General features: G+C 41.4%; 1 protein-coding gene across 2 annotated transcripts in view; it reads left to right on the top strand.

Annotated features, from left to right (window-relative positions):
* b3gat2 (beta-1,3-glucuronyltransferase 2 (glucuronosyltransferase S)) overlaps positions 1-25,117 on the top strand; it is a 116,388-nt gene that overhangs the window by 71,553 nt on the left and 19,718 nt on the right. For both annotated transcript variants that reach the window (XR_005637153.1, XM_039784296.1), the window contains exon 3: positions 8,764-8,912. Coding sequence is in view for 1 of the 2 variants with exons in the window: in XM_039784296.1 (XP_039640230.1) it covers positions 8,764-8,912 (149 nt within the window). In the remaining variant the exon portion in view is untranslated. The remainder of the gene's footprint in view (positions 1-8,763; positions 8,913-25,117) is intronic.

Below are 25,117 nucleotides of genomic sequence, written 5' to 3'. Positions count from 1 at the left end.
ATAGTCTAATAAGCACGGTGTCTGTCCCCCGGCTCAGATCGGTTAAATCAAAGGTAAACAAAAGATGTGCTATACTTAACAACCTAATTGGAATTAAAACGACTGCAACGATAGAACAAAATAGGAAAATTAGATGTGGACTATTAAATATTAGATCTCTGTCTTCTAAAGCAGTATTGGTAAACGATTTGATATCAGATAATAAAATTGATTTATTTTGTCTTACTGAAACCTGGCTGGGCCATGAAGAATATGTCAGTCTAAATGAAGCCACTCCTCCCAGTCATATTAATACTCAAATTCCTAGAGGCTCAGGCCGAGGAGGGGGAGTTAAGCCTGTTAATTAATCCTAAACCTAAAATAAATTATAACTCGTTTGAGAGTCTTGTTCTTAATCTTCAACATCCAAAATGGAAAACATTACAGCCAATTATATTCGTTGTTATTTACAGGGCTACAGGTCCATATTCTGAATTTTTATCTGAATTCTCAGAGATTTTATCATGTTTAGTCCTTAAATCAGACAAAGTACTTATTGTAGGTGATTTTAATATCCATGTGGACGTTGACAATGATAGCCTTAGTACTGCTTTCAACTCATTATTAGATTCAATCGGTTTCAGTCAGAGTGTGCACAAGGCGACGCACCGTTTTAACCACACCCTCGACCTTGTGCTGGCTTATGGTATTGAAATTGAGGATTTAATAATATTTCCGCAGAATTTGGTATTATCAGATAATTCGTTAATTACTTTCGAATTCTTACTACCTGACTATACTAAATTAGATAAAAGCTTCTACACTAGATGCCTATCTGACAGTGCTATAGCTAAATTTAAGGAAGATATTCCAACAGCATTTGACTCTATGTCATGCCTTAACATAACAGAGGACCTTTATGTTAACCTCAGTCCCTCTCAAATTGATACATCTGTAGACGGTGCTACGACCTCCCTACGGACGACTTTAGACTCTGTTGCTCTCCTCAAAAAGAAGATGATGAAGCAAAGGAAACTAGCACCTTGGTATAACTCCCACACTCGCAAATTAAAACAAATCTCGCGAAACCTCGAAAGTAAATGGCGTTCCACCAAAGTGGAAGAATCTCGTTTGGATTGGCAAGAAAGTCTCAAAACCTATAGGAAGGCCCTAAGAAAGGCCAGATCAGACTATTACTCATCACTAACAGAAGAAAATAAGAACAACCCAAGGTTTCTTTTCAGCACTGTAGCCAGGCTGACAGATAGTCACAGCTCTACTGAGCCATCTATTCATCTAGCTTTGAGTAGTGATGAGCTTCTTTCATGATAAAATTATAAGAATTAGAGATAAAATCTATCACCTTTTGCCCTCAACTTCTAACGGTTCACCTTTAAACGCAGGACCGCTAGAAAGAACGACTATTCCCGACATATACTTAGACTGCTTTTATCCTATAGACCTTCAACAATTAATGTTAAAGATATCCTCAGCTAAGCCATCTACCTGTCTCTTAGACCCCATCCCAACGAGACTACTCAAAGAAGCATTACCCGTGGTTAACACTTCATTACTAGATATGATCAATATGTCCTTATTAACAGGTTATGTACCGCAGTCATTTAAAATAGCTGTGATAAAACCTCTTCTGAAAAAACCCACTCTCGATCCTGAGGTCTTAGCAAACTATAGACCTATATCTACCCTTCCCTTTCTATCCAAGATCCTGAAGAAGGTAGTTGCTAATAAGTTATGTGATTTTCTACATAGCAATAGTTTATTTGATGACTTTCAATCAGGATTTAGAAAGAATCATAGCACAGAGATGGCACTGGTGAAAATCACTAACGATCTTCTAACTGCTTCAGACAAAGGACTTGTCTCCATTCTTGTTTTACTAGATCTTAGTGCTGCATTTGACACTATTGACCATACAATCCTGTTACAGAGATTGGAACATTTAGTTGGCATTAAAGGAATCGCTCTAAGCTGATTTTAAGTCCTATTTCTCAATAATTTATTAGGAAACACTCAATTAACTTTCACTGCTATGCGGATGACACCCAATTATACTTGTCAATCAAACCAGACAAAACCAGTCAGCTAGCTAAACTTCAAGCGTGCATTAAAGATATAAAATCCTGGATGACCTATAATTTTCTGATGTTAAACTCTAACAAAACTGAAGTTATTGTGCTGGGCCCTAAACACCTCCGAACCTCATTATCTAAAGACATAGCTACTCTGGATGGTATTGCCCTGGCCTCCAGCACTACTGTCAGAAATCTAGGGGTTATTTTTGATCAGGATATATCCTTTAACGCCCATCTAAAACAAACCTCAAGAACAGCCTTTTTTCATCTTCGTAACATTGCCAAAATTAGGAATATCCTGTCTCGATGCTGAAAAACTAGTCCATGCATTCGTTACTTCCAGGCTTGACTATTGTAATTCCCTACTGTCAGGTCGCTCAAATAAGTCCCTTAAGACTCTCCAGCTGATCCAGAATGCTGCAGCGTGTGTTGTCACAAGAACTAAGAAAAGAGATCATATTTCTCCTGTATTAGCTTCTCTGCATTGGCTTCCTGTAAAATCCAGGATTGAATTTAAAATCCTTCTCCTGACCTACAAAGCTCTAAATGGTCAAGCACCATCATATCTAGAAGAGCTCCTAATACCTTATTGTCCCACTAGAGCACTACGCTCCCAGAATGCAGAGTTACTTGTGGTACCTAGAGTCTCTAAAAGTAGAATGGGAGCCAGAGCCTTCAGTTATCAGGCTCCTCTCCTATGGAACCAGCTCCCAATCTGGGTTCGGGGGGCAGAAACTGTCACCGCATTTAAGAATGAACTTAAAACTCTCCTATTTGATAAAGCTTATAGTTAGGGAGTGAGGAGTTGCAGCGTCCGCCTAACCAGGCCCACATGCTTCTCTTCATAGTCGTTAGATTAATAATATAACAAAAGTAGAGGGAGGCAGGCCAGCACAGCCCGATCCGGCAGGGGAGAGTTTCAAGCCCAAACAGGCCACCTCTCCTTATGACCTGTCTCTCTTAGTTACGCTGTTATAGTTCTAGACTGCTGGGGGACTTCCTTCCTTTGACACACTGAGCTGCTCTCTCCTCTCCCTTTCTATTACCATTTGTGTGCATCCCATCCCAGAAATGCTTGTTATTAATCCTAGCTTCCCCGGAGTCCTTATGTTTTTTTCACCCGGCGTATTTCCTTGGAGAACGTTGGAACCAAGATCCTGGTTGCAGCTGTCGCCGTGGTCCTGCTGCACTCCCTGCTAAGCTCTGCGGTGCCCTGCAATGTCATGCTGCGTCCTGCTGAACCCTGCTACGTCCATCCATGCTCTGCTGGGCCACGCTACATCCTGTAACGCCCTGCAGCGCACTGATATGACATGAACTACTATGACTAGCATTTGAAGTCACTGTTCCATTATTAATGTGACTATTACTGCCACTGTTCATCGCATCCCCAACCGGCACCGTCAGACACCGCCTACCAAGAGCCGGGGTCTGTCCGAGGTTTCTTCCCAAGAGGGAGTTTTTCCTCACCACTGTCGCACTGCTTGCTCTTGAGGGACTTATTGTAATTGTTGGGGCTTTGTAAATTATAGAGTGTGGTCTAGACCTACTCTATCTGTAAAGTGTCTCGAGATAACTCGTGTTATGATTTGATACTAAAAATAAAATTGAATTGAATTGAATTGAATAGCACAGGGTGATGGATTTCAGGGGTAGTTGGAGTGAGTTCCATCCATACAGGCCAGCATCTGAGAAGCCGTAGGCCAAGCTATTGGCCTATACTGTTTGTAGACAACTTTTACACCAGCCCTGCCCTCTTTCAGTATTTGCTCAGCAAAAACATTGGTTATTGTGGGACGAATAGGAAAAATCTAATTGGTTTTCCACAGACTGAGCAGAACAGCTTACCCAAAAAGGCTGTGAGGGGCAATTTGCGGTGGATGAGGGAAGACAAACTTTTGTTTGTAAAGTGGATGGACACCCGTTAAGTGACTTCAGTGGACAGACTGTGAAACGGAAAGTTAAAAGCGCTGGTGTGTGGCAGACTAAGGCTGTACCATACATATGTATGCATGGGTGGTGTGGATTTGCCCGATGCGTTGATCAGCTATTACAGTGTTCACCATAAAACAATGAAATGATATAAGACTTTTTTATCATTTTGTGAACATTGCAGTGGTTTCCTTCTCCACAAGGAGCTGCACAAGAGAGGTAAATACCCCACCACGACAAAGCCAGAAGACTTTCAGGGAGCAGCTTGCTGCAGACATGTTAAGGTTTGCTGAAAGCTTAGCACCACCATCACCACCTTCCACCTGCATGCCTGATGCTTGCATGAAGGTGATGCTACCCAGTTTAGGAGGTACTGCAGGAAGTGCCAGGATGCTGGGAACCCAAGGGTGAAGACGCCCATTTACTGCAGAAAGTGCCAGGTCCCTCTGTGCCTCAACTCTAAAAAGATCTGCTTCCAGCAGTGGCACAATATAAATGTTTAGTGTATATACAAGTAATTGTTTTTTTACATAAATAAATAAAGAACTGCTTCCAGCAGTATCAGGATGTAAATGTGTATAATTTTATATACAGTTAACTGTTGTTAATTAACTAAGTTCTTACCTGTCTTTTATCAGTAGGTTTTATTGCTTTTTTATTGTAAATGATTGTCCTCAAGTAAGAGTCAAACTTAATTTCCCTTGTATGGTTTTATTTGAATGGAAAAAAATATAGATCTTTTTTTTCAAAACAAAGCCAGAACCATTATATTTAGATGAAATAAATACCTATATTTGGATATATCATTTTCGAGCAGGGGCCTGAGCCAAAAGCCTAGGGCTTAAGAGGTTAATGCATAGACAGACTGATATTCGTCTTCTGCTCTAACTTCTCTTCCAACTTCTAGCAATACAGATGAATACATTATTCCATTCAGTTTGAGCAGGTAGATTTTTGTTGTATGCTAGCTTGTCAACATTGAGCTCAGTTAACAAAATGCTGTCTGGCCTGCCCATATGAGTCAAGCCAGACCTTCCTCCACAGCGCTGTGGAGGAGATGGGAGAAAAAAGTGCTCTGGATTATTGGGATTTAAACACAATCGTCTTCACGGTGCCTCTGTAAAATAGCCTCGGGAAGGAACTTGTTTTGGTGGAACATGTTCAAAAGTTGTTTTAGTCGTGCAAAAGAAAACTCAGATTGGACAGATAGTCTAGCTAGCTGTCTGGATTTACCCTGCAGAGATCTGTGGAGCAGTTAACCATAGTCCTCATAAATCGACTGGAGTTTAGAATGACTAGACTAGATTCTACTTGACCCTTAAGATAGTGAGCAGAGTGATGCAGTGAAAATGGTGGATCAATGATTTATGCCAGTGGTTCCCAAACTTTATCTGCAGGTCCCCCGCCTTTTGTAGATACAAATATTTCCAAGAAACCCCCCCCCCCCCCCAACTCTGTAATAATGTAACCGTTTATTGATTTGAAAAGTCGTAAACATGGGAGTCTTTCCATCTCTACCAGCCATCCCATCCATACGACATGAACACAATATCAGTTCACTGTGTCATGCTTACTAAAAGAAACCAGAGCTCTGACTGGCTAAGGGTTGGTTGGGTTGGTTAGGTTTAGGGATAAGGAGTGGTATTCCGTTATGAACAAACCGGCTTCAAGATGACGCTGCAACATCGACCCCACTCACTGGCTTGATTTAATTATAAACAGAAGTATGTGTGCATGCGAGTGTGCATCTCTCTTTATCAGGGCACGGCTAACCCCGTTACAGTGACCATGGCAACCATTATCTGCTAAGTGTCATTGAGAATGTTAGCACTCTGACATTAGTGTTTAGCTCAAAGCACAACTGTGCCTAGAGCTGCTAGAGCATCTGTCGACTCTAGAGTCTAGCTGTAGATTCTGACAGTATGGTGGGGAGATTTGGAAGTTTTGAGGAGTTGATTCTCGGACTCACCTGTTGATATCACACTGTAATGCTAGATCCATGTGTTGTCCATAATCAGGCAGTGTCATGCTTTGATTATATTCCCCACAGTATTAATTGTAATTGAAGTGAACTTCAGCTACTTAAAAATACAGAGCAAAGGTGGGTGTTCAGTTAGCACTTAAGGTCTTAGAAATCATTAAATTTGACTTTACAAACCAAGTGCAAGAACCCTGAATAAGGCAGGCCTGCTTGATTCTTTTAATTGAGTCATTGTAAAGATTTACAAAGAATATGTTTACAGCATGTAGTTTCCATGTAGTTTGTTGCTGTTGACAAAGTACACACGGCGATACATGGGTAAGAGCAAATTACGTTTACCCATGTATCCAGCTAATTTAAATAGCTCACATTACTGTATTGTGTGAAAAGTTAACTTCATTTAATACTGTGTGTGGCATTTTCTTTTGCAAACGTTCCACCAAAACAAGTTCCTTCCCCAGACTATTTTGCAGAGCCACCGTCGCTGCATCCGGGGCTTAGCACTGCCCAACACGATTGTGATTGGTTTAAAGAAATAAAAACAATCCTTTTTTCTCCAATCCTGGAATGTATGTGTAGTGTAGCCAGACCTTACGCCACAGTGTTGTGGATGTAGAGCTGGCAATGCCTGAGACAACTGCTATGCAGAGTGCAGTGATCGTGTTGAGCAGCAGAAAAGAAAAAGTCTACTGACAACTTTAATATTATCTTTTCTATTACCACACTAGGATGTGAGAGAGTGCTTTATCATTGAATAATTTATCGGGACAGCGCTCTTACATTTTGGAGGATGGGATAGGATCATTTTCTTTGGTCAATACATTTGATAATATGCTTTTACTATGGCTAAAGTAAACTATTTAGTGATAAACATGCTCTGAAACTCTCAGGAGCCTCACATTAAAAGGCTCTGCCAAACAACTGAACAACAAATGTTACACACTATTTAATCATTTTTGAACTGAGGGCCAATTGCCAGCATTCGGCAGCTTTAAAAGAGATCTGACAATCATCAGTTTGATGTTTTAATAACAACTTGAGGCAGTTACAGATCCGCAGAGGCCAGAGTCTTGAATTTCAAAAGCATCTGTTAATTAAAAATGGTGAATTACTTAATGTGGCAATAACAAACCAATGCCAAACGCGGACGAACTGCAGACTATGGCAGAAGAATAGAGGCCAATACCTTATCCCCAGACAGAGAAGGAGACAAACCAGAATATTTGCCACAAAACTACTCCCCGAATCATTAGACCATTAGGAAACAGTTTCTATCTAAGGGATTCCTGTTGTTTACATGGTACTCTGAGCACTTTTTGCCTGCCAGTAAAGGTCAGCTAGAGGTGGAGGCAAAAAGATGTAAAAGAGAACCATCCTGTGTCAGACCTCTGGCTGCAGGGTCAGACAACACATCGGATGTGTGAATGACGTGTTATCCACACGTGTTGACTTTAATTTGGCTTTGTCTAACTATAACCTGGACCTGTGTGTGTGTGTGTGTGTGTGTGTGTGTGTGTGTGTGTGTGTGTGTGTGTGTGTGTGTGTGTGTGTGTGTGTGTGTGTGTCTTTCAAACGATGCCACATTCTCAAAAGATGTCACACGCAGCATGCTGTTCTACAAGCCTCTGTACAGCAGCAGGGGCGGGGCAGTGTTGCCAACTTTTGTTGTCGCTAGATTTAGCGCCTTTTCAGACCCCTTTGTAGCTTCGTTTTTAACAGGCACGCCACTCGACAACACTGCAAGCAGCAATACTGGGAACCAAGTGTTTTAAAACTGCATTTTGTGTCACATGTTGTTTGTTAAATTTACTCAATAAAGTTGTGGGAAAATAACACTGGGAACCAAGCAATCGGCCCGTTCCAAACAGGCAAACGCTCTAAACGGGCACTGCACCAGTAGAATATAAAGTGAACGCGTGGATAATTTGATTTATGGAAAATAATTCAACCCTTGTGTTGTCTTCCCGTCCACCATGGAAAAAAAGCAAACTATGATTTTCTTTTGCTTATAGTTAAGATGAGATGATGTTGAGTGGATCATAGACTGGTTTATGTCAATGTGTGGTCAGGTTTTGAAACCATTTAATTGTTTTTTTTCAAATGCTATAAAATTGAATCAAACACCCAAAAAATCAATAGAAGTAATCATTTATTTGACCTGCATTGTATGTACTGTAAGTATACAACGTAGCCTTCATCCATGCATCCAAGTTATTTTTGGGCAATTGAATTGGATGAAAGAAACCCACATTTCTGTTATAAAAAAACTTTGAGAAACGGGTCAAATTTTACCCAAGGACAACACAAGGGTTAAACATTTATCTCGCAATCTGATTCTCTTTTCAACCTTCAAACATATGGCTGGTTGTAAGACAGCTAATGTCTTCCAGAGTAATTACGTAGTGTCACATTTTCTCCCACTGTTACCAATTGTTCTAATCAGGTTGATTAAATCTGGTTGCAAGCCAGCCATTAATCTCCACCTCTGCTACAACACACTGGCATTATGAGCATTTTGACTTCCCTCTGACTTTCTCATGCTTATCTTCTCATCTATATTGCAATTATCACAGGAGAATGGCAGACCCCTGTGGTAAAGGAATTTCATATCAGCCGTATCATAGTTATTAGAAACACTAATGCGCTATCATTTGCTGCTGTGAGTATAATAGGCTCGTAATGTGTTTTTAAATCCATGCTGGCTAACCTCCTCTACCTTTCTCTGTTTTTGCTCCCACTCTTCTGCCTCGTCGTCCTCCCTCTCTCTCTCTCCTTTAGGTTTTGCGGTGAACCTCCAGGTGATCCTGGCGAACCCGCGGGCGCAGTTCAAGCGCCGCGGCTCCCAGCCGGGGATGCAAGAGTCTGACTTTCTCAAGCAGATCACAAAGGTCACCGAGTTGGAGCCCAAGGCCAACAATTGCACCCGGGTCAGTAACCAAGCACCGCTGTCACCATGGCAACAGATTGAAAAATGCCTTTGACTATGTAACCATTCGGGTCAAGGACCTGATGTGCTGCTTACAGCTTCTTGCTGAGTAGGGGTGCAACGGATCACAAAACTCACGGGTCGGGTCGGTTCACGGTTTTGAGTCACAGATCAGATACATTTTCGGATCAGCACAAAAAAGAGGGGATAATATATATTTTTAACTGCGTTATAAAACACAGCACGTTCAAGCCGGGGAGTGGAGTTCACTTTCCAGGGGGAAAAAAAAGGACTCCCCAGAAATATGTGTTCCTTGGGAGTGTTTTAATCCAAACCACAATCTTTTTCCTAAACTTAAATTAATTTTTGAAAGTGGTTCTTTTCCTCGAATGATACATTCTTCCAGAAGCTTTTTTCACCTGGGTCTAACATTGGGCGAGTTAGTTAGAGTAAGCGCGTTAGCCGCTGAATAGCTTAGCCGAGGCTAATGGACCCACGTTTGTATCTCTTAAATGACCCCACTAATAATGCCCGAAATGATACCAAAGGTCTACACTAGTATATATAGGTTATGCACTCATAAAACGATGGATTGGAAAGTTTGTAAGTACACCAGAAGTTTATGTAAATAACACTTGCCTGCTGGCTTCTGCTCTCTGCTGTTGTTGTTGCTGCTGTGAGACGAGTGCTTAGGGACATCTACAAATTACAACACCGAAAAAATATTTTTTAATTTAACTTATTTTTTAAAGTAAGTGCTGTAATATAACTAGCAGGAGACAAGTAATAATTGAGGTAAGTTTGGAGACATTACCTTATTTATCATTAAATGAATACATATTTTTGTTGTATCTCTTTTCGGTGTAGTAATTTATAGACGGCCCTAAGCACTCGTCTAACTGCAGGTAGCAGCAGCAACAGCAACAGAGAGCAGAAGAGAGCAGGCAAGTGTTCATAAACTTCTGGTGTACTTACAAACTTTCCAATCCATCGTTTTATGAGAGCATAACCTATATATACTAGTGTAGACCTTTGGTATCATTTCGGGCATTATTAGTGGGGTCATTTAAGAGATACAAACGTGGGTCCATTATCCCCGCGCTAAGCTACTCAGCGGCTAACGCTACTCTACGCTAACTCGCCCAGTGTTAGACCCAGGTGAAAAAAGCTTCTGGGGGGGTGTTTGGCTCGAGGTCATGGTGCAAAGGACCCTAGGGTAAATTACTCCGAACCATCACTTTAAATTAAACGTTTTGGTGCCTAAACTTAACTGTCGTCGACGCATAACGCTCACTTTTTGTCGCCTAATCCTAACCGTAATGTCACCCTAAACAATTTGATTTTAACATGCGGCATTCAGATGAACAGAAAATTGCATTGCCATCTTTTAACAGCAACTCTCTATAGAGATTTATCAGCCTACTTAAAGTAAAACAATTATTTCACACTAATATTAGGGTTAAACTTTGCAATTAATTAATTAGTCACATGCAACTTCTGACAAATTTTGGTTAAAGCCTCAGTATGTATCAAAGATGCTCACAAGTCTCTGAGCTAGAGTCCAAGTCAAGTCTCAAGTGTTAGAGTCTCAAATTTAGTCTGAAGTCACTGTGTTAGCAGCGAGTCTCAAGATCAAGTTCCCATCTCTGGTATAATTCACATATCTAACTATAATCGAGGAACCTGTGTGTGTGTGTGTGTGTGTGTGTGTGTGTGTGTGTGTGTGTGTGTGTGTGTGTGTGTGTGTGTGTGTGTGTGTGTGTTTGTGTGTGTGTGTGTGTGTGTGTGTGTGTGTGTGTGTGTGTGTGTGTGTGTGTGTGTGTGTGTGTGTGTGTGTGTGTGTGTGTGTGTGTGTGTGTGTGTGTGTGTGTGTGTGTGTGATTATAGACATGTGCAACCACACACACAATTACTACATCCTGCATCTATTTGAAAGACATACATCTGCCAGCACTTGAATCGATACCAGTGGACAAGCGTATGTGTTACAGGACAAATGTACACATATGCAATTTTCCAGAAGAACATTCAAGCTGCGTGAGTGTATGCGTGCACGTGTGTGTGTGTGTGTGTGTGTGTCTCAAGGTTCTTGCATTTTTCATTATTTTTTATTTTTATTTCGTTTTGACTTTGTTTTCAAATTCAGTTTAGTTTTAATTAGTTTTTAAAGTGGGTTTGCTAGTTTATTTTTTATTTTTTTTTAAATGCTTGTCTACAGGGCTAAGATTAAAAAAAGGTCAGAAAACGTATTGTAATAACTCAATATCATACAATTTTAGAAATATGTATTCACAAGTACATATGATGAGCACAAATATGTAAACAGTCTACGCCGCAGTAAGTGAAAAATGTGTAAGTGACGTGCCAGGAAAACCCTAAACAGCCAATAGACTAAAGAAGACATACATGAATAGGTGTTTTGAACTTTGTTTCGAGTAAAGTGGCAAACTTTTTGAAGTCAATCGACTCGCACAGTTGTGTAGACATCCCAGTATCAATCCACATCAAGCAGCAGTGAGCTTATTTGTCAAGATGGCCGAGGTGGTGATGGTGTGAGCACTTGCTGAAGACTCAATCTGCATCATAAATTAGTAATTCTTGGCCTTCAAGACCCAATCATCTGTTCTTTTATCCTATTCATTTCATACTGTTACTTTTTCGCTCCTTAACGGACTAATTTGTTATATCAAAGTCTCGGTTTTTTTCTCATTTTTGTTTGGCGCCCTTTGTCCCTTGCCCATGGACAAACCTGAACTGAAGTCGGATATGGTGCTACATTTCGACTCAAAAATGGACAAGATTCAAACGAGCTTAAATGCAATACATTATTCTCTTTCAACACTTGGGAGAGCAAGTTTTGGAGCTTGAACACAGAGTTGGCTCAAATGAGGATAATATGTCAGATCTGGGAAATCGCATAAAATCACTGGAGAAGGATAACTCCTACCTGAAAGACAAAGTGGAGGAAGCAGAGAACCAAAGTCGGGCCTCTAACCTGCGCTTCTTGCATGTCCCCGAACAAGCCGAAGGCCATGACATGGTGGCTTCATCAATGAGCTAATACCGCTGCTCCTTGGGAAAGAAAAGTTCCCAACTCTGTAAATCCGTCTCTAACCATTCTCCCACAGTGCGCCGACTGGAGTCAAGAGCCTCTCCAAGGCCAATTTTGGTAAAATTCCTTAATTTTCAAGATAAACTGAAGATCCTTCGACTGCACGGGAGAAAAAGGAGCTCATGTATAAGGGTGATCGAGTGCATATCTATCTGGATTTCGGTGCCAGGCTACTCCAGAAATGCCGGCTGTTTGATCCAATTAAAAAAAAGCTCAGAGATATAGAAATAAAATATTCCTTATTCCCCTGCTATATCCTGCCATGCTAAGAGTGATTACTGACGGCAAACCAGCACTGCTTCGCTGCCCTGATGAGGCTGATGAGAATTCCTCCGGAATATCCATATGAAGTCTCCATAACTCCTTGGGTGATATACGTATTGTCTCTTATTCTTCTCCGAAGATCTTTTTCATTTGTTCTGTCACAGACTATTATGACGGCACAGCATGCATTTGAATTACAGGGACTTATAAATGATTTCTGAAAAGAATATGCAGCTTGTTGTTGACTTCAGCTCATGCTGTGTGCATTTTTGTTTGCCGTAAATTAAATTGTGAAGTAAAACGTCAGGACATACTCTGTCATACAGTCACGCTGTGAATTTTGTGACGGTTTATAATTTCAAATGGTTAATTCTGTAGTATAATAGGAATTTAGGCCTAATTTAATTTAATGAGAAGGGAATGACATATTATTATTTTGTATTTGTTGTTTATTTTTTCCTCTCTCTTTTGTGGTCATAGTATTTAAATTGTTCTATATCTGATATATGCACAATTATAGTAAAGATACGTATCTCGTGGCCACGAGATAGTTATAATTAATTTTTTTGACAAAGTGGGACCAGGGGGGCTCCGTAATTTTCAGTTTGATACTACATTCACATTACCCCTTCTATATGCAGACTGCTACCTTGTATAATGTTTTTTTTTTTTGTGTATGAGTGCATGCGTGCCTGTGTGTGTGTGTGTGTGTGTGTGTGTTTGTGTGTGTCTGTATTCTACTGTTTTACTGCCATGTCTGCGCAATGAGTACTGCTAAAGGTTTATATGTTATCAATCTTAATATTAGGAGTCTTCCATCTAAGATTGATCTTTTAAGAGCTTGGCTTGTTTATAACAAACCTAGTGTGAATACAATTTCAGAGACGTAGTTGAATAGCAATATTTCAGATAAGGAGATGAAACTTGTGAAAACAATACTTACATATTAACCCACGCTTCCTCCCGCTTTTGGTGTTCCTGCATATTTACTAACCAGAAAAGCTGCTTTGTGGCGAAATTCACTACCTAACTTTCATGAAGACAAAAGTGGATACAGACGTGAGGAATCAGCAGGAAGAATGAAAGGCTGTCGGATCCTGACACTAAGCTAACATTATGTCCAACGTTATGTGTGTTTGCTTAACTTACAGACAGTTAGGCAAAAACTGACATTTGGATATTTGACTTGGTAACAAAATGCTTGCTGCGAACCTGACATTGGACATATTGTTAGCTTAGTGCATGGGCATAAATATCATCCAACAGTGGGGGTGGGGGGCATAGTCTATATCCACGACGTTCCACTTCCGAGATTGCTCCGTTGCCTACGGAAATTCCGCCGGATTTCACTCATTTAGGCCGAATATCCATTGCCTTGGGCTTTCTTTGTGTTGGCATTCTAAACTCCGGTGGATTTATGAGGACTATGGTTAACTGCTCCTCGTATTTCTGCAAGGTAAATCTCCAGCATGTTGTTTTGTTGCTGGCAGTTGCGCGCATTTCTCCGGCCTGCTTCCCCCGCCACATCGCTACCTCGATGTGTGACAGCTAGTCGAAAAAAGGGGCAGCCGAGACGCTTATAGTTAGATAAAGTTGTGGGGGTAAAATACTGGAAACCAAGCAATTGGCACGTGCGCCAAATGGGCACTGCACTAGTATTTATGAAATAAACATAGGCTACAGATAGTAGCTTTGCTCTACACCCCTGATTTCTATGCAAACTCCTTCCCTTGGTCAAAGGTCATGTCGACAGTTAAGATTTCAATTCAGCAATAAGGAAATATGTGGTTTGTGATCTCTATCAAATGAAAGTGATTTCTTTTTACGTCTCACAGCATTGACCTGCATACTGGAGGTGTGTGTGTGTGTGTGTGTGTGTGTGTGTGTGTGTGTGTGTGTGTGTGTGTGTGTGTGTGTGTGTGTGTGTGTGTGTGTGTGTGTGTGTGTGTGTGTGTGTGTGTGTGTGTGTGTGGCGCAGATATTAAACTGCAGCCATAATAATGGCTACCATCCCAGCAGTTGCTAACCATGGGTGCATCTCTCCCCACTATTGACAGCATGAGTCATGCTTTAAGTAGGTGGCATGGGCTAAACTTAGAGCTTGAATTGGATAGAAATGGTGTTATAGCGCTATCAATTCTAGTTGTGTGCTTAGACAGCTCAGATCGATGAAGCTCATCTGGAATCACCACAGCCCCTGTTGGCACTTGGTTTTATGAAGCCACTCATCCTCTTGACAACCAGCACACAGTCGCCTTAAAGGAATTTAAACATCACATCCCTATTTGTTCCAAACAAGCGCAGAGTCATTCATTTATACATGTTAGTTGTTTTTTTTTGCTTTTTTTGTTTTATAAATTGCTTTTAGTCTGTTTGAGGATAAACTAGCATAATCTGATAATCAGACTGAGATGGATTTTATTTCACATCCTCATTTAGTGTGACATCATGTTCATTAGACATTTCCTGTTTGGAAGGGGGGATTACTTTTGCCCTAACCAATCAGCAGTGTCCAACGTATCTGTCACATGACCTCACTGGACACCAGGGTTGTAGTACAGACCACCTAAACCAAGACCAAGTTATCTCCAAGACCAGAGTGTATCAAGGCCGAGACAAGACCGAGACTTTGAGGGTTTGAGACTGAGTCAAGACCAAGACCAAAGCAGTGCAAGACCGAGTCAAGTCATTTGTGTTAAACAGCCAGAGCTTCTTCTCCTGTCTCCCACATTCACTTTCTTGGGAGTGTGTGTAAAGGGGGCAGGGAGAGGGGGGTTCACGGTAGCAAATTTCAGATTACATATGAGTCAAGTTATTGGTTGCTTTTGCAAGTTTTAACACATGGGCCTAAATTAGACAATGCAGAGGCAATTTATCGAAATAAATAAATAATCCAGAGTCCTCTTCATCCTAGACCGAGACGAGACAGAGTAAAAATGCGGTTGATTCCGAGACGAAACCTTCAAAAATTGGTCTTGAGCTCAAAAGTACTCGAGTACTACAACACTGGTGGACACAAACACATTTCCCCATCAGCCGAAGAAATATGCAGCTTCAGCTAGCTGCATCAATCTCTTTCTGAACCAGTTTGTCGCCATTTTTGTGGCCATTTTATCTATTGCTACTGTCATCCACATTCGTTATCTTCAGGGCTTCAGGGACTGGTTAATGAGTATTTGGGTAACGCTTTAGATTACAGCCCGCAACGTACAGCATAATTACTCAGAAATTATGGTTTACCAATACAGTATGTACATATACGTAGGTTCTGGGGAACGAGATATAAAGTTATGGAATACTGTAGTTATTTTTTTACCTACTGGGTATCTATACTGTAGTTATTTTTACCTACTATGTACCTATACTGCAGTTATTTTTTACCTACTGTGTACCAATACTGTAGTTATTTTTTACCTACTATGTACATACTCTATTATTACATGGTGTCTAAACTACTGGGGAATAATCTGGACATTTGGGAGGAAATTATAAAGAAATTATACTGTAGTTATTTTTTACCTACTGGGTACCTATACTGTAGTTATTTTTTACCTACTGGGTACATACTCTATTATTACATGGTGTATAACCTACTGAGGAATAATCTGGATGTTTGGGAGGAAATTAGAAAGAAATTATACTGTAGTTATTTTTTACCTACTAGGTACCTCTACTGTAGTTACGTAATGGGTACCTATTCTTTCTTTATTCGCTTCAGGGTAGATGGAGTGATGAAATGACTTCTGAATCACTTAAAGGGGTGATAGAATGCAAAACAGATTTTACCTTGTCATAGGTGAAAAACGACAGTTTGGAGGGTGAATAGGACATACATAGAACCTCAAAATCCCATTGACACCTCTTTCCTCTGCAAATCTCACAATTTGAAACTGCCACTGAAAACGGGCAAATCTCAACAAGCTCCTCCTTATTTGGCTCTAGTCTCTACCTTTGTCATGCCCCAACATTTACATAGGCTACACCACTGACCTGAGGTCAGCTTAGTCTTCTGAATCTAGGTCACGCAGATCTCAGAAATGTTATACATTGTTCGTCCGCTATTTAATTACTAAATTCACTTCTGAGACTTTTTTATGCGAGAAATCAACAATGTAGAGGTCAAATATTGGCCGTTTTACGAAAATTGATGGCTAGTTGCAAATATTGTCTGACTGTGTGTCGCAGTACAGCAGGAGCTCAGCAGGATAATGTGACAGCGGCCGGTGCTGCCTCGCCACCCGGCGTGTCTTCCTTCACAGACCCCGGCTCGCTGTGAGCTAGATGGATCTCCGTCATGACCGGAAGCCCGCGGTGCTGTATACCCACGCAAAGTCACCGTTTCTGGGTTACTGGACTACCAAATGCTGAGGCCCTGACGGAGCTCCAGGGCCTGCAGCTAGCTGCGATCTTTACCCATAGGATTGAAGGGACACTAGCAGCTAAGGAAACCCCTCATTAGTGTTAGCTTTATAAGACCTTAGGGTAGCTGTTATGAAAGTGGCATGACGAAATTTAAACTGTAAATATATTATAGTTATGCCGAAAGTGTAGCTAGCTAGCTAGCCGTGATCTTTAGCTACCCCTAGGATTGAAGAGACACGAGCAGCTAACGAAACCCCTCACATTCACATAAATGCATTAAATTGAAACCGGACACACGCGTTAGTTTTCTAAGACCTTAGTATAACTGTAATATAAGTGGCGTGATGAAATTCAAACTGTAAATATACTATAGTTATGCCAGCATCCGGCCAGCTCCACGGAGCCCCGAGCCCCGGTTGTCCAGTAATCCAGAAACAGTGACTTTCTCCTGGGTATGGAGCGCAGCGGGGCTGCCGCTATCTTGTCAGACTGTATGGACCTCCTGAAGTCCGACACGTCTTACCAAATTTGCAATTAGCCATCAATTTTCGTAAAACGGCACATATTTGAGCTTTATATAGTTGATTTCTCGCCTAAAAAAGTCTCAGAAGTGAATTTAGTAACAAAACATTGCAGTGTCTGAAATATGAGTCCTGCTGTCTCGTCTCCAATGTATACATATATGGTTCCTTAAACAATCAGCGCACAGCTCATCTAAATATTCATGAGAATATCATATTTGGAAGAAAAGGTCTCGTTACAAATAGGGCCAAAACACAGGGATGCAAGGGCCCATAAAATAGCAACCGGGCAACTTTCAGTCCAATCAATGTTACATACCCTATTAGGAGACGTTAAGGAACAGTGTGAAATACCCTATATAATCATTCTATCACCCCTTTAATAAATCTGAACTTTGTATTTGTTTTAAAATTACCCTATTTCTAACAAACCGGCAAACTACATTGTTCATTTATAATTTGGTAGTTCAATTAACTATTGGGGTGCATTTGTGCGTTTTCTTCCGAACAAAAGACCAGGGACAGTGTATAGTCATAGATACTGTCGGCCTCTGAAGACTGTCTCAGGAATCGTTCGCCTCACGAGCAAACATTATTCCTTGAGGCTCATTTATGGCGTTGCAGCTCTGCCCGCCAACATCGGACAGAATTTGCCCATCCTAGAGGTCACTCACTTGTGTTTAGGGGTAATCTGAGAAATTTGAAGTTGTTACAATGCTGTAAGGCTTCTCTCCACCAGACCAAAAATTACAGCTACGCAAGGTGCTTACCTTTTTCAGTTGTGTGCACATTCTCCTTTCATCCAAGATCAAACACAAGTATGACTCACAATGAATAGATCCCCCTTTGTTACACTTATTTACATGATAACTACAGGGAATAGGGGCTGTATTCTAAAGCTGTGTTAGATCTCCCCTTGTTACGCTTACTTACATGATAACTACAGGGAGCGCGGGCTGTATTCTAAAGCAGTGTTAGATTCCCCCTTGTTACGCTTACTTACATAATAACTACAGGATAACTACCAGATAACTACAGGGTAGGCGGGCTATAATCGAAAGCAATGTTGGTTCCTACATTTCTTTCTTCTTTTAGTTTTAAAAATGACAAAACACTCTTTAAATAAATCACTTTATTTATAATCAGTGAAATAGTAATAATAAAAAAAAAACTTGTATGTAAACTGTCCACATCATGTCCTCCAGAGTAAATGGTTTCTTGTATAGTGTTGTCAAGTTGTGTCAGCTGGTAATGTAGGCTCTCAGGTCAATGGTCATCCTGATGCATCTTCCTGAGGATACTGAGACTTTCCTGATGCCGTCTCTCCTCTGATGGCTTTTAGTAATGTGAGGAGAGTGAGTATATGAGTATAGGCATAGCCCTCTAAGAGCTGTTGCTATTGGGTTTATCCATTCATGCATGCACAGTCGTGAAGATTTCTTTCACGCAGGTACTGTGTATTACAGTTGCGCGACCAGAGATCTGCTCCCAACATCAGCATTTTTCTTCAGCCAACGTTAGTGAAGCAGGTGGCCTGAATCTTAGAGGGCTATGCCTATACTCATAGAATCTGGTGTTACAATACGTAACTATCATTCTATTTTGTATAGGCTTCGCCCTCTAAAGGTTCAGACACACAAGGCCAATAATCAGCCGTTGGACGGTCTGGTGAGGTCAGTGACTCGAGTCTGTTCGGGGTTCCGTACCGTTGTCCGTCAGAGGGGCCGTCGGCCTTCATTTTGGTTTCGGTGAACTATTTTAGTAAAATATGAGATTGTATTCTGAACAAGCCGCCATGACAGTCTGTCTTTGAATTTCCAGAGAAACCAGACCCACGTGACGCGTTCATCCAATCAGCTGCCGGTTTTCCCACACTGCGCCCGCTCCGAGCACACATCCGACATACATCCGACATAGCACAACATACGACATACCACATACAACAGTGGGCACTCGCTCCCACTGTTTACGCAGTGCGGGAGTGACCAGGCTCCGCCTACGGCACTACATGTGTGCAAGGCGTCAGAGCCGTTATCTGAACTTTAGATAGCATGATAGCTTTTACCATGCCGGTAAGAGCTGGGGGAGAGCTGGCAAATTGAAGCATATAACCGTTTGTATGCTTCTCCACACAGCACAGTATCTCGGGAGGGAGCGCGCGCACATCCGTGTGTTGTCTGTTGCCATAGCAAGCGAGTGCCCAGTCATCACAGCCCATGGTAGGGCGTGACCGAGAGAGAGGGCACGCACATGCCTGTGTGTCAGCTTTTTACATAGCAGTGAGTATCGTGCCCTCCCGCCGCTGTGAAAAGCGGTAGTTCGATTCTCACAAACCGTTCACTCAGCACTCTCACCATTCTGCGTAATCAGCTGGGAGGTGGAGAAAAAATTAGTAGGCTATAAACACGCACTCTGAGTGGGTGTGTGAGCCTGTTAATTCTGACACAGTGTGGCTGTTGGGATGATTATCACAGAAGCCTGGCTGAATACACTCACTGGACGGCAGCCAACGGCTAACAGCTATCTGGCTGTACACACTCACTGGAGGGCAGCTAGCAGCTAACAGCTACTACCGCACTACTGTTTTTTTAGGGGGGAATACACTTCAAGACGTGACATGACCTGTCCTCTGGAGGACATAGCCACACCACCGCCGCTCCGTGTATTGTTATTGGGATGATTATCACAGAAGCCTGTCTGAATACACTCACCGGACGGCAGCTAGCAGCTAACGGCTAGCAGCTAGCAGGGCAAGCTAGCTACCGGCAGGATCGAGACAGGGACCAGGGTAGGTGAATTTAAACAATGTCTGAGTTGAAAACGCATCTTGTTGACACGTAAGGGCCCTATTCATGTGGCACAGATATATTAATTGCATTTTGTGTCTGCTAAGAGGCACAGAGGCACTCTAAAACTTGCCCCGACCACTGCCGTTTTAGCTCAGGGGACGCTTGTAGTACGTAGCTGCAGCTTCTCCGTGTTAGCTGCACTAATTCGGGTCGGGGTTTTTTCTATCGAAAGTACTCGCGTAGCTATAGCGATCAAGATTAACGTAAAAATTGGCCGGAATTCTCCTTTAAAAGTGCCGTTATGTTTCCAACTGTAGCTGGAGTGAGACGCGTTCCCGGCGCCCCATTACTGTCACATCGGCGAGTGGATTGGACTAGGTGGGTGCTGCCTGCCTCATGGCCGCACTGCCGGTAGGTGGAGCTGGAGCTGGGGCTTAGAGAGGTGCAGGGTGCAGGGCGCAGCCCGCGGGGCGCCACCTCCTTGAGCCAACATCTTGGTGCCGCCGTTGTGGCTGAAGCACTGCTCTCTAGAAGGTAACAGCGGACGTAAGAGAGGCCCGTGCAGGGCACAAGGGTGTGAAATAAATCTTCACGACTGCGCATGCACGAAGGGATAAACCCAATAGCAACAGTTCTTAGAGGGCGAAGCCTATACGAAATAGAACCAGTTTCAGGACTGAGCATCAGGTCACTCAGATTACCTGTAAAACTAGATTACAGTGTTTCCCACAGAGAATTGGTGGGTGGCGCAGGATGTGACGGCGCAGCTCGTGATGGCTGGGTTCAGTAAAAACTATTTTAACAAAACTTTACAGATAATTTTGAAATAAATAACTATTTACATATTAAACATATCAGGCTAAAAGATGATACAGATACAGATGGAGTATAGCCATGATGTGCTTTGTCAATTAAATGTGGTTGGTTTGTCAAATGTTATGGTTCCGCAGATAAAATACCTGATTACCCGGAGCCCAAATGGGCTATTATATGTAACTTAAAGGTGCTGTAGGTAGGATTGCGAAGATCCAGGACAACTTCCCAGTCCCTCCCCCCTTTCCGCTAAAGCCCAAAACAGTCTCCGAAGCCCCTCTCCCATGTATCCTTCTTCAAACTTGCCGGGGCCGGAAAGCGACGATACCCATTAGCAGCAGCTGTGAGTCGAAAAAGGCGGAGCAGTAAAGCCTGTATGTCCCTTACCGGCTAACGTATTTCAAGATGGCGCATCATTATGGAGCGTCTACCCCAGTTCATGCGAGCGCAAATGTAAAATTCCAAGCTAATAGGAATACTTGAAATTGATGGTGGTGGTCAATATTCATGAAAATATTGTGAAGGGCAATACAGATTTTGATGAACAACTACAAATGTTACACACTGGGGCTTTAAGGAAATATGCTAAGCTGAAATACTATCTTTTCTGACAACAATGCTAATGCCAGTATTTTCTCTTGTTAGCGGTTAGCTCCATTATTAAGATATGGAGTGGAGGAGAATGCCGCGGACAGGGGTGACAACCAGACTCTGATAAATGACATTCAGGGAGATTTTACAGCGGTTTGTTAATACATTTAATAGCACTGCAAGACCACCAGCAGCATGCGATAGCCTCTGAGCCTGAAGTGAAGCTTCAGTCTTCAGCGCGACTTCACGAGAGGGATGGGCCTGGAGACTGCTGGTCTTTGTGCGCTGTAAAAAAAAATACATTGTTGATTGGGAAGAAAATAGGTAGCCAGTAGGTAAAAAACAACTAAAGTATTGGTACCCAGTAGATAAAACATACAGTAACTACAGTATAGGTACCCAGTAGGTAAAAAATAACTACAGTATAGGTACCCAGTAGGAAAAAATAACTTCAGAATAATATATTTGTAAGATCCCAATTACCCCCTTATTATTATTATTCCATAACCTATTCCATCTTGTTCCCCAATACCTACATATAAGTATTGGTACACCCTTATTCCGGAGTAATTACCCTGTACATTGCGGGCTGTAATCTAAAGCGTTACCAGTATTTCAAATCTAATTGCCAGGTTTTATTCAGTAGCCTTAGTAAACTAAATCATTTTATCCTGCTTCTATCCCTCCATGACAGTGCAAACAGTATTCCCATTCTCTTTGGAGAAAAGATGCAACAAGCAGCGCCTTTCCCTGGAATCAACAAATGTGAAATCTCAATTTACTGTTTCACTGTATATGTGTACAGGTCACACTGCACACTGCAGGTCCCTGGTGGGTTATGGGTAAATGTTTCCTGCGGGGGAATAGGATAAAGACCCCCGGAGTTGCTGGATCATCATTTACAGCTGGCTGCTGCTGTCAGCTCTGTGTTGAAACTATCATCATCATTATCAGCCCCATTACACTAATGGAGGCGCCCTGCCGCTGATATTAATACAGGCCATTAGCGGGCTGTGACATCATCAGTCAGCGCTGCACAGACAAGAAGATGTGATATCAGCATTTATCACATCACAGTTACAAAAGCAGCGGGACGTGACATCATCACTCATAAAGCCCTGTCATGCAGTTGGAGGATGTGATGTGTTTTTTTTGTGTGAGTTTTTACAGTAAACTAGAAAATGCATTTCCTGCAGAAAATGTGTGGGAATGCTGAATAGCTAAATTGCTAAAGCTAAACTGGATTAATAGCTTAAATCCGCAAGAAGAATTTCATTAAAAAGTTGAATAACACCACTAAAGTATAAAAGATGTGGAATCTTTAAAGGTTTTTTGAAAAGTTGACGCTAAGCTGAATTGTTGGCTTTAAAAGTTCAACGATGCCAAACGATGTAGAACATTGTGAGGTCTGAATTTATTTTCTAACTGAAATTATGAAATAGTATGGAACACTATTTTGATGAAATATTGATGAAAATGCAGAAATATGAAAAAAAAAAAATTGAAATATATCAAATGGATTGCACTGCATTGCTGAAAAACTTGGAAAATTAAATATAAAATTGTCAGTTGGAAGCTGAACTGCATTACCTTAATAAGCTAAGAGCTGAAATACATTTCTAGAAAAGCTGGAAGCTAAACTATAATACTGTTAAAAGTGGAAGTTCAAATAAATTGACTAAAAAGGCTGAATGTATAAATACTTTGTATTATTATCAGACATATCCATTGCATAGAACAAACAAGCATGACCCTAAAGAGCTGAGAGGTGAATATATTGCCTGAAAAAAAGCGGGCTATATGCATGGATGAAATCAAAAATGACACTGGAGGGAGGGAAGGAGAGAGAGAGAGGGAGAGAGAGAGGTAGAAATAGAGATACATAGTAGACCCTGAATAGCTGAATGTTTCGTGAATGGTTTAAAGTTTGAATCATGTCTGTAGGTGAAAGAATGTAAAAGGAGATACATTGTAAAGCAGAACAGGATTTGAAGCTCGCTCTCATTGACTTTAATGTTAAAATAAAATGTTTAAAAGCTTAATCTTTGAAAATGTATAAATAGTAGAACAAAAGTTGAAGAAGAGCACATGTACTGAAAGAGCTGAACATTTTAATAGTTGAATGGTTTTTGTAGCTGAACGTATGCTGAAGTTACAGACGACCAAAAAACATACGGAATAATAATAATAAAGAAAGCTGCTGAATCAGCACAAATATTGTATCAAATATCAGACAAGCCAGTACATTTTGCTAAATGGGAGTTGCAATCTTAAAAGAATAGTTTGACATTTTTGGAAAAGCGCTCTTAAGTTCAATATCACTCTCATCTGTATTGTAAATATGTTGCTGGAGGAGACTGTCCTTGGAAGAACGCTCCTAGAGGTTGTTTGTTGAAGCAGCAATTACGACCTAGATTTATGTTTATAGTTACCGTAGTAGTTACGACTGGAGTAGTCTATATCAAAGAATTTCTAATAAGGAAAGAAGTTCCACTCTGTCGATACTTCCGGCTTCTGAACTGGTTGCAGTTCCACTATGGTTCCATATAGGGGGCGCTCACAGGCGAGTGCAGAATGAATGGTGGTATATGTAGCTATAGCCCTCAAAATCCACTTTTCTCAGGATATCATTTTTTGTCTAGTAATTTGAATGTTGCATTCGAAAGGGGAGGCTAAGAAAATACACACTGCTGGGTGTTAAAGTGGCTTTTTTGTTCTAAAAGGCCTTTTAAAATGTCAATGAGGTCATATGGCCAGAGATACTGCTTTACGGCAAGCACTGAGTCACTTCCTTTTTTCTCTTGAGGCATCGACAACACAGCTGACAGGTTAGGCTCTCCCTACACGTGCTAGAAAGAGGTTTGCTATTGTTTTAAAGACCACGCCGAAATAGTCACTCTGACATTCTGGTTCCACTTCGGATGCTATCTATATTCACGATGTTCCACTTCCAGGATTGCTCCATGCCGCTAGAAATTCTGCCTGATGTCCGTTACCTTCCACTTTCTCTGTGTTGGCATTCTAAACTCCGGTGGATTTATGAGGACTGTGGTTAACTGCTCCTCAGATCTCTGCAGGGTAAAACCAGACAGCCAACTAGACCTGTCCAATCTGAGTTTTCTGTTGCACGACTAAAACAACCATTGAACGTACACATGTTCCACCAAAACAAGTTCCTTCCTGAGGCTATTTTGCAGAGGCACTCCGCAGTGCAGTAGAGGAAGGTCTGGTAATGCGAGACTATGGCTGTTTTCAAAATCACCTACTACATACTGCAGACGACTGGAGTATGTAGTATGCAGCGCCTAGTGCATATTGCATTCATCTGTAGTATGCAGTATGAAACAGGTAAATCGTTTTATTCTGCAGTATGCTAGGCCAGGTTGTGCCTTTAGAACAAGCTCTTAAAGCACTGGGCAAAAAAATAGAACTCACATCACTATTGCAAATGAAAATATAAGTTATTGAGCTTTGCTTTGTTTGTTTACGTTAGAAGATGCTGAAAATTTAAGAAACTGAAACTTAATTTCTTACATCTTTATTTATGTGAAATAACAAATAAAACAAACCCTAATTATGAACCAAAATATTAAATCTAATGTATATACGTGTTATAATTAATTTACAAGACGTAAGAAAGAAGGTATCTCTCTGCCCTGTCAGATGCTGCTCTCCCTCGCATCTGTCTGCTCCGTGGCCGGTGTGTGAGTGACAGCCCGGTCAGCGAGCTTGTTAACGTAACACTCTTTGGAGC

This window comes from Perca fluviatilis, chromosome 19 (assembly GCF_010015445.1).
Source record: "Perca fluviatilis chromosome 19, GENO_Pfluv_1.0, whole genome shotgun sequence".
Taxonomy (NCBI): domain Eukaryota; kingdom Metazoa; phylum Chordata; class Actinopteri; order Perciformes; family Percidae; genus Perca; species Perca fluviatilis.
Note: the sequence above shows the minus strand (reverse complement) of the source record. Positions and strands in the feature narration are given on the sequence as shown.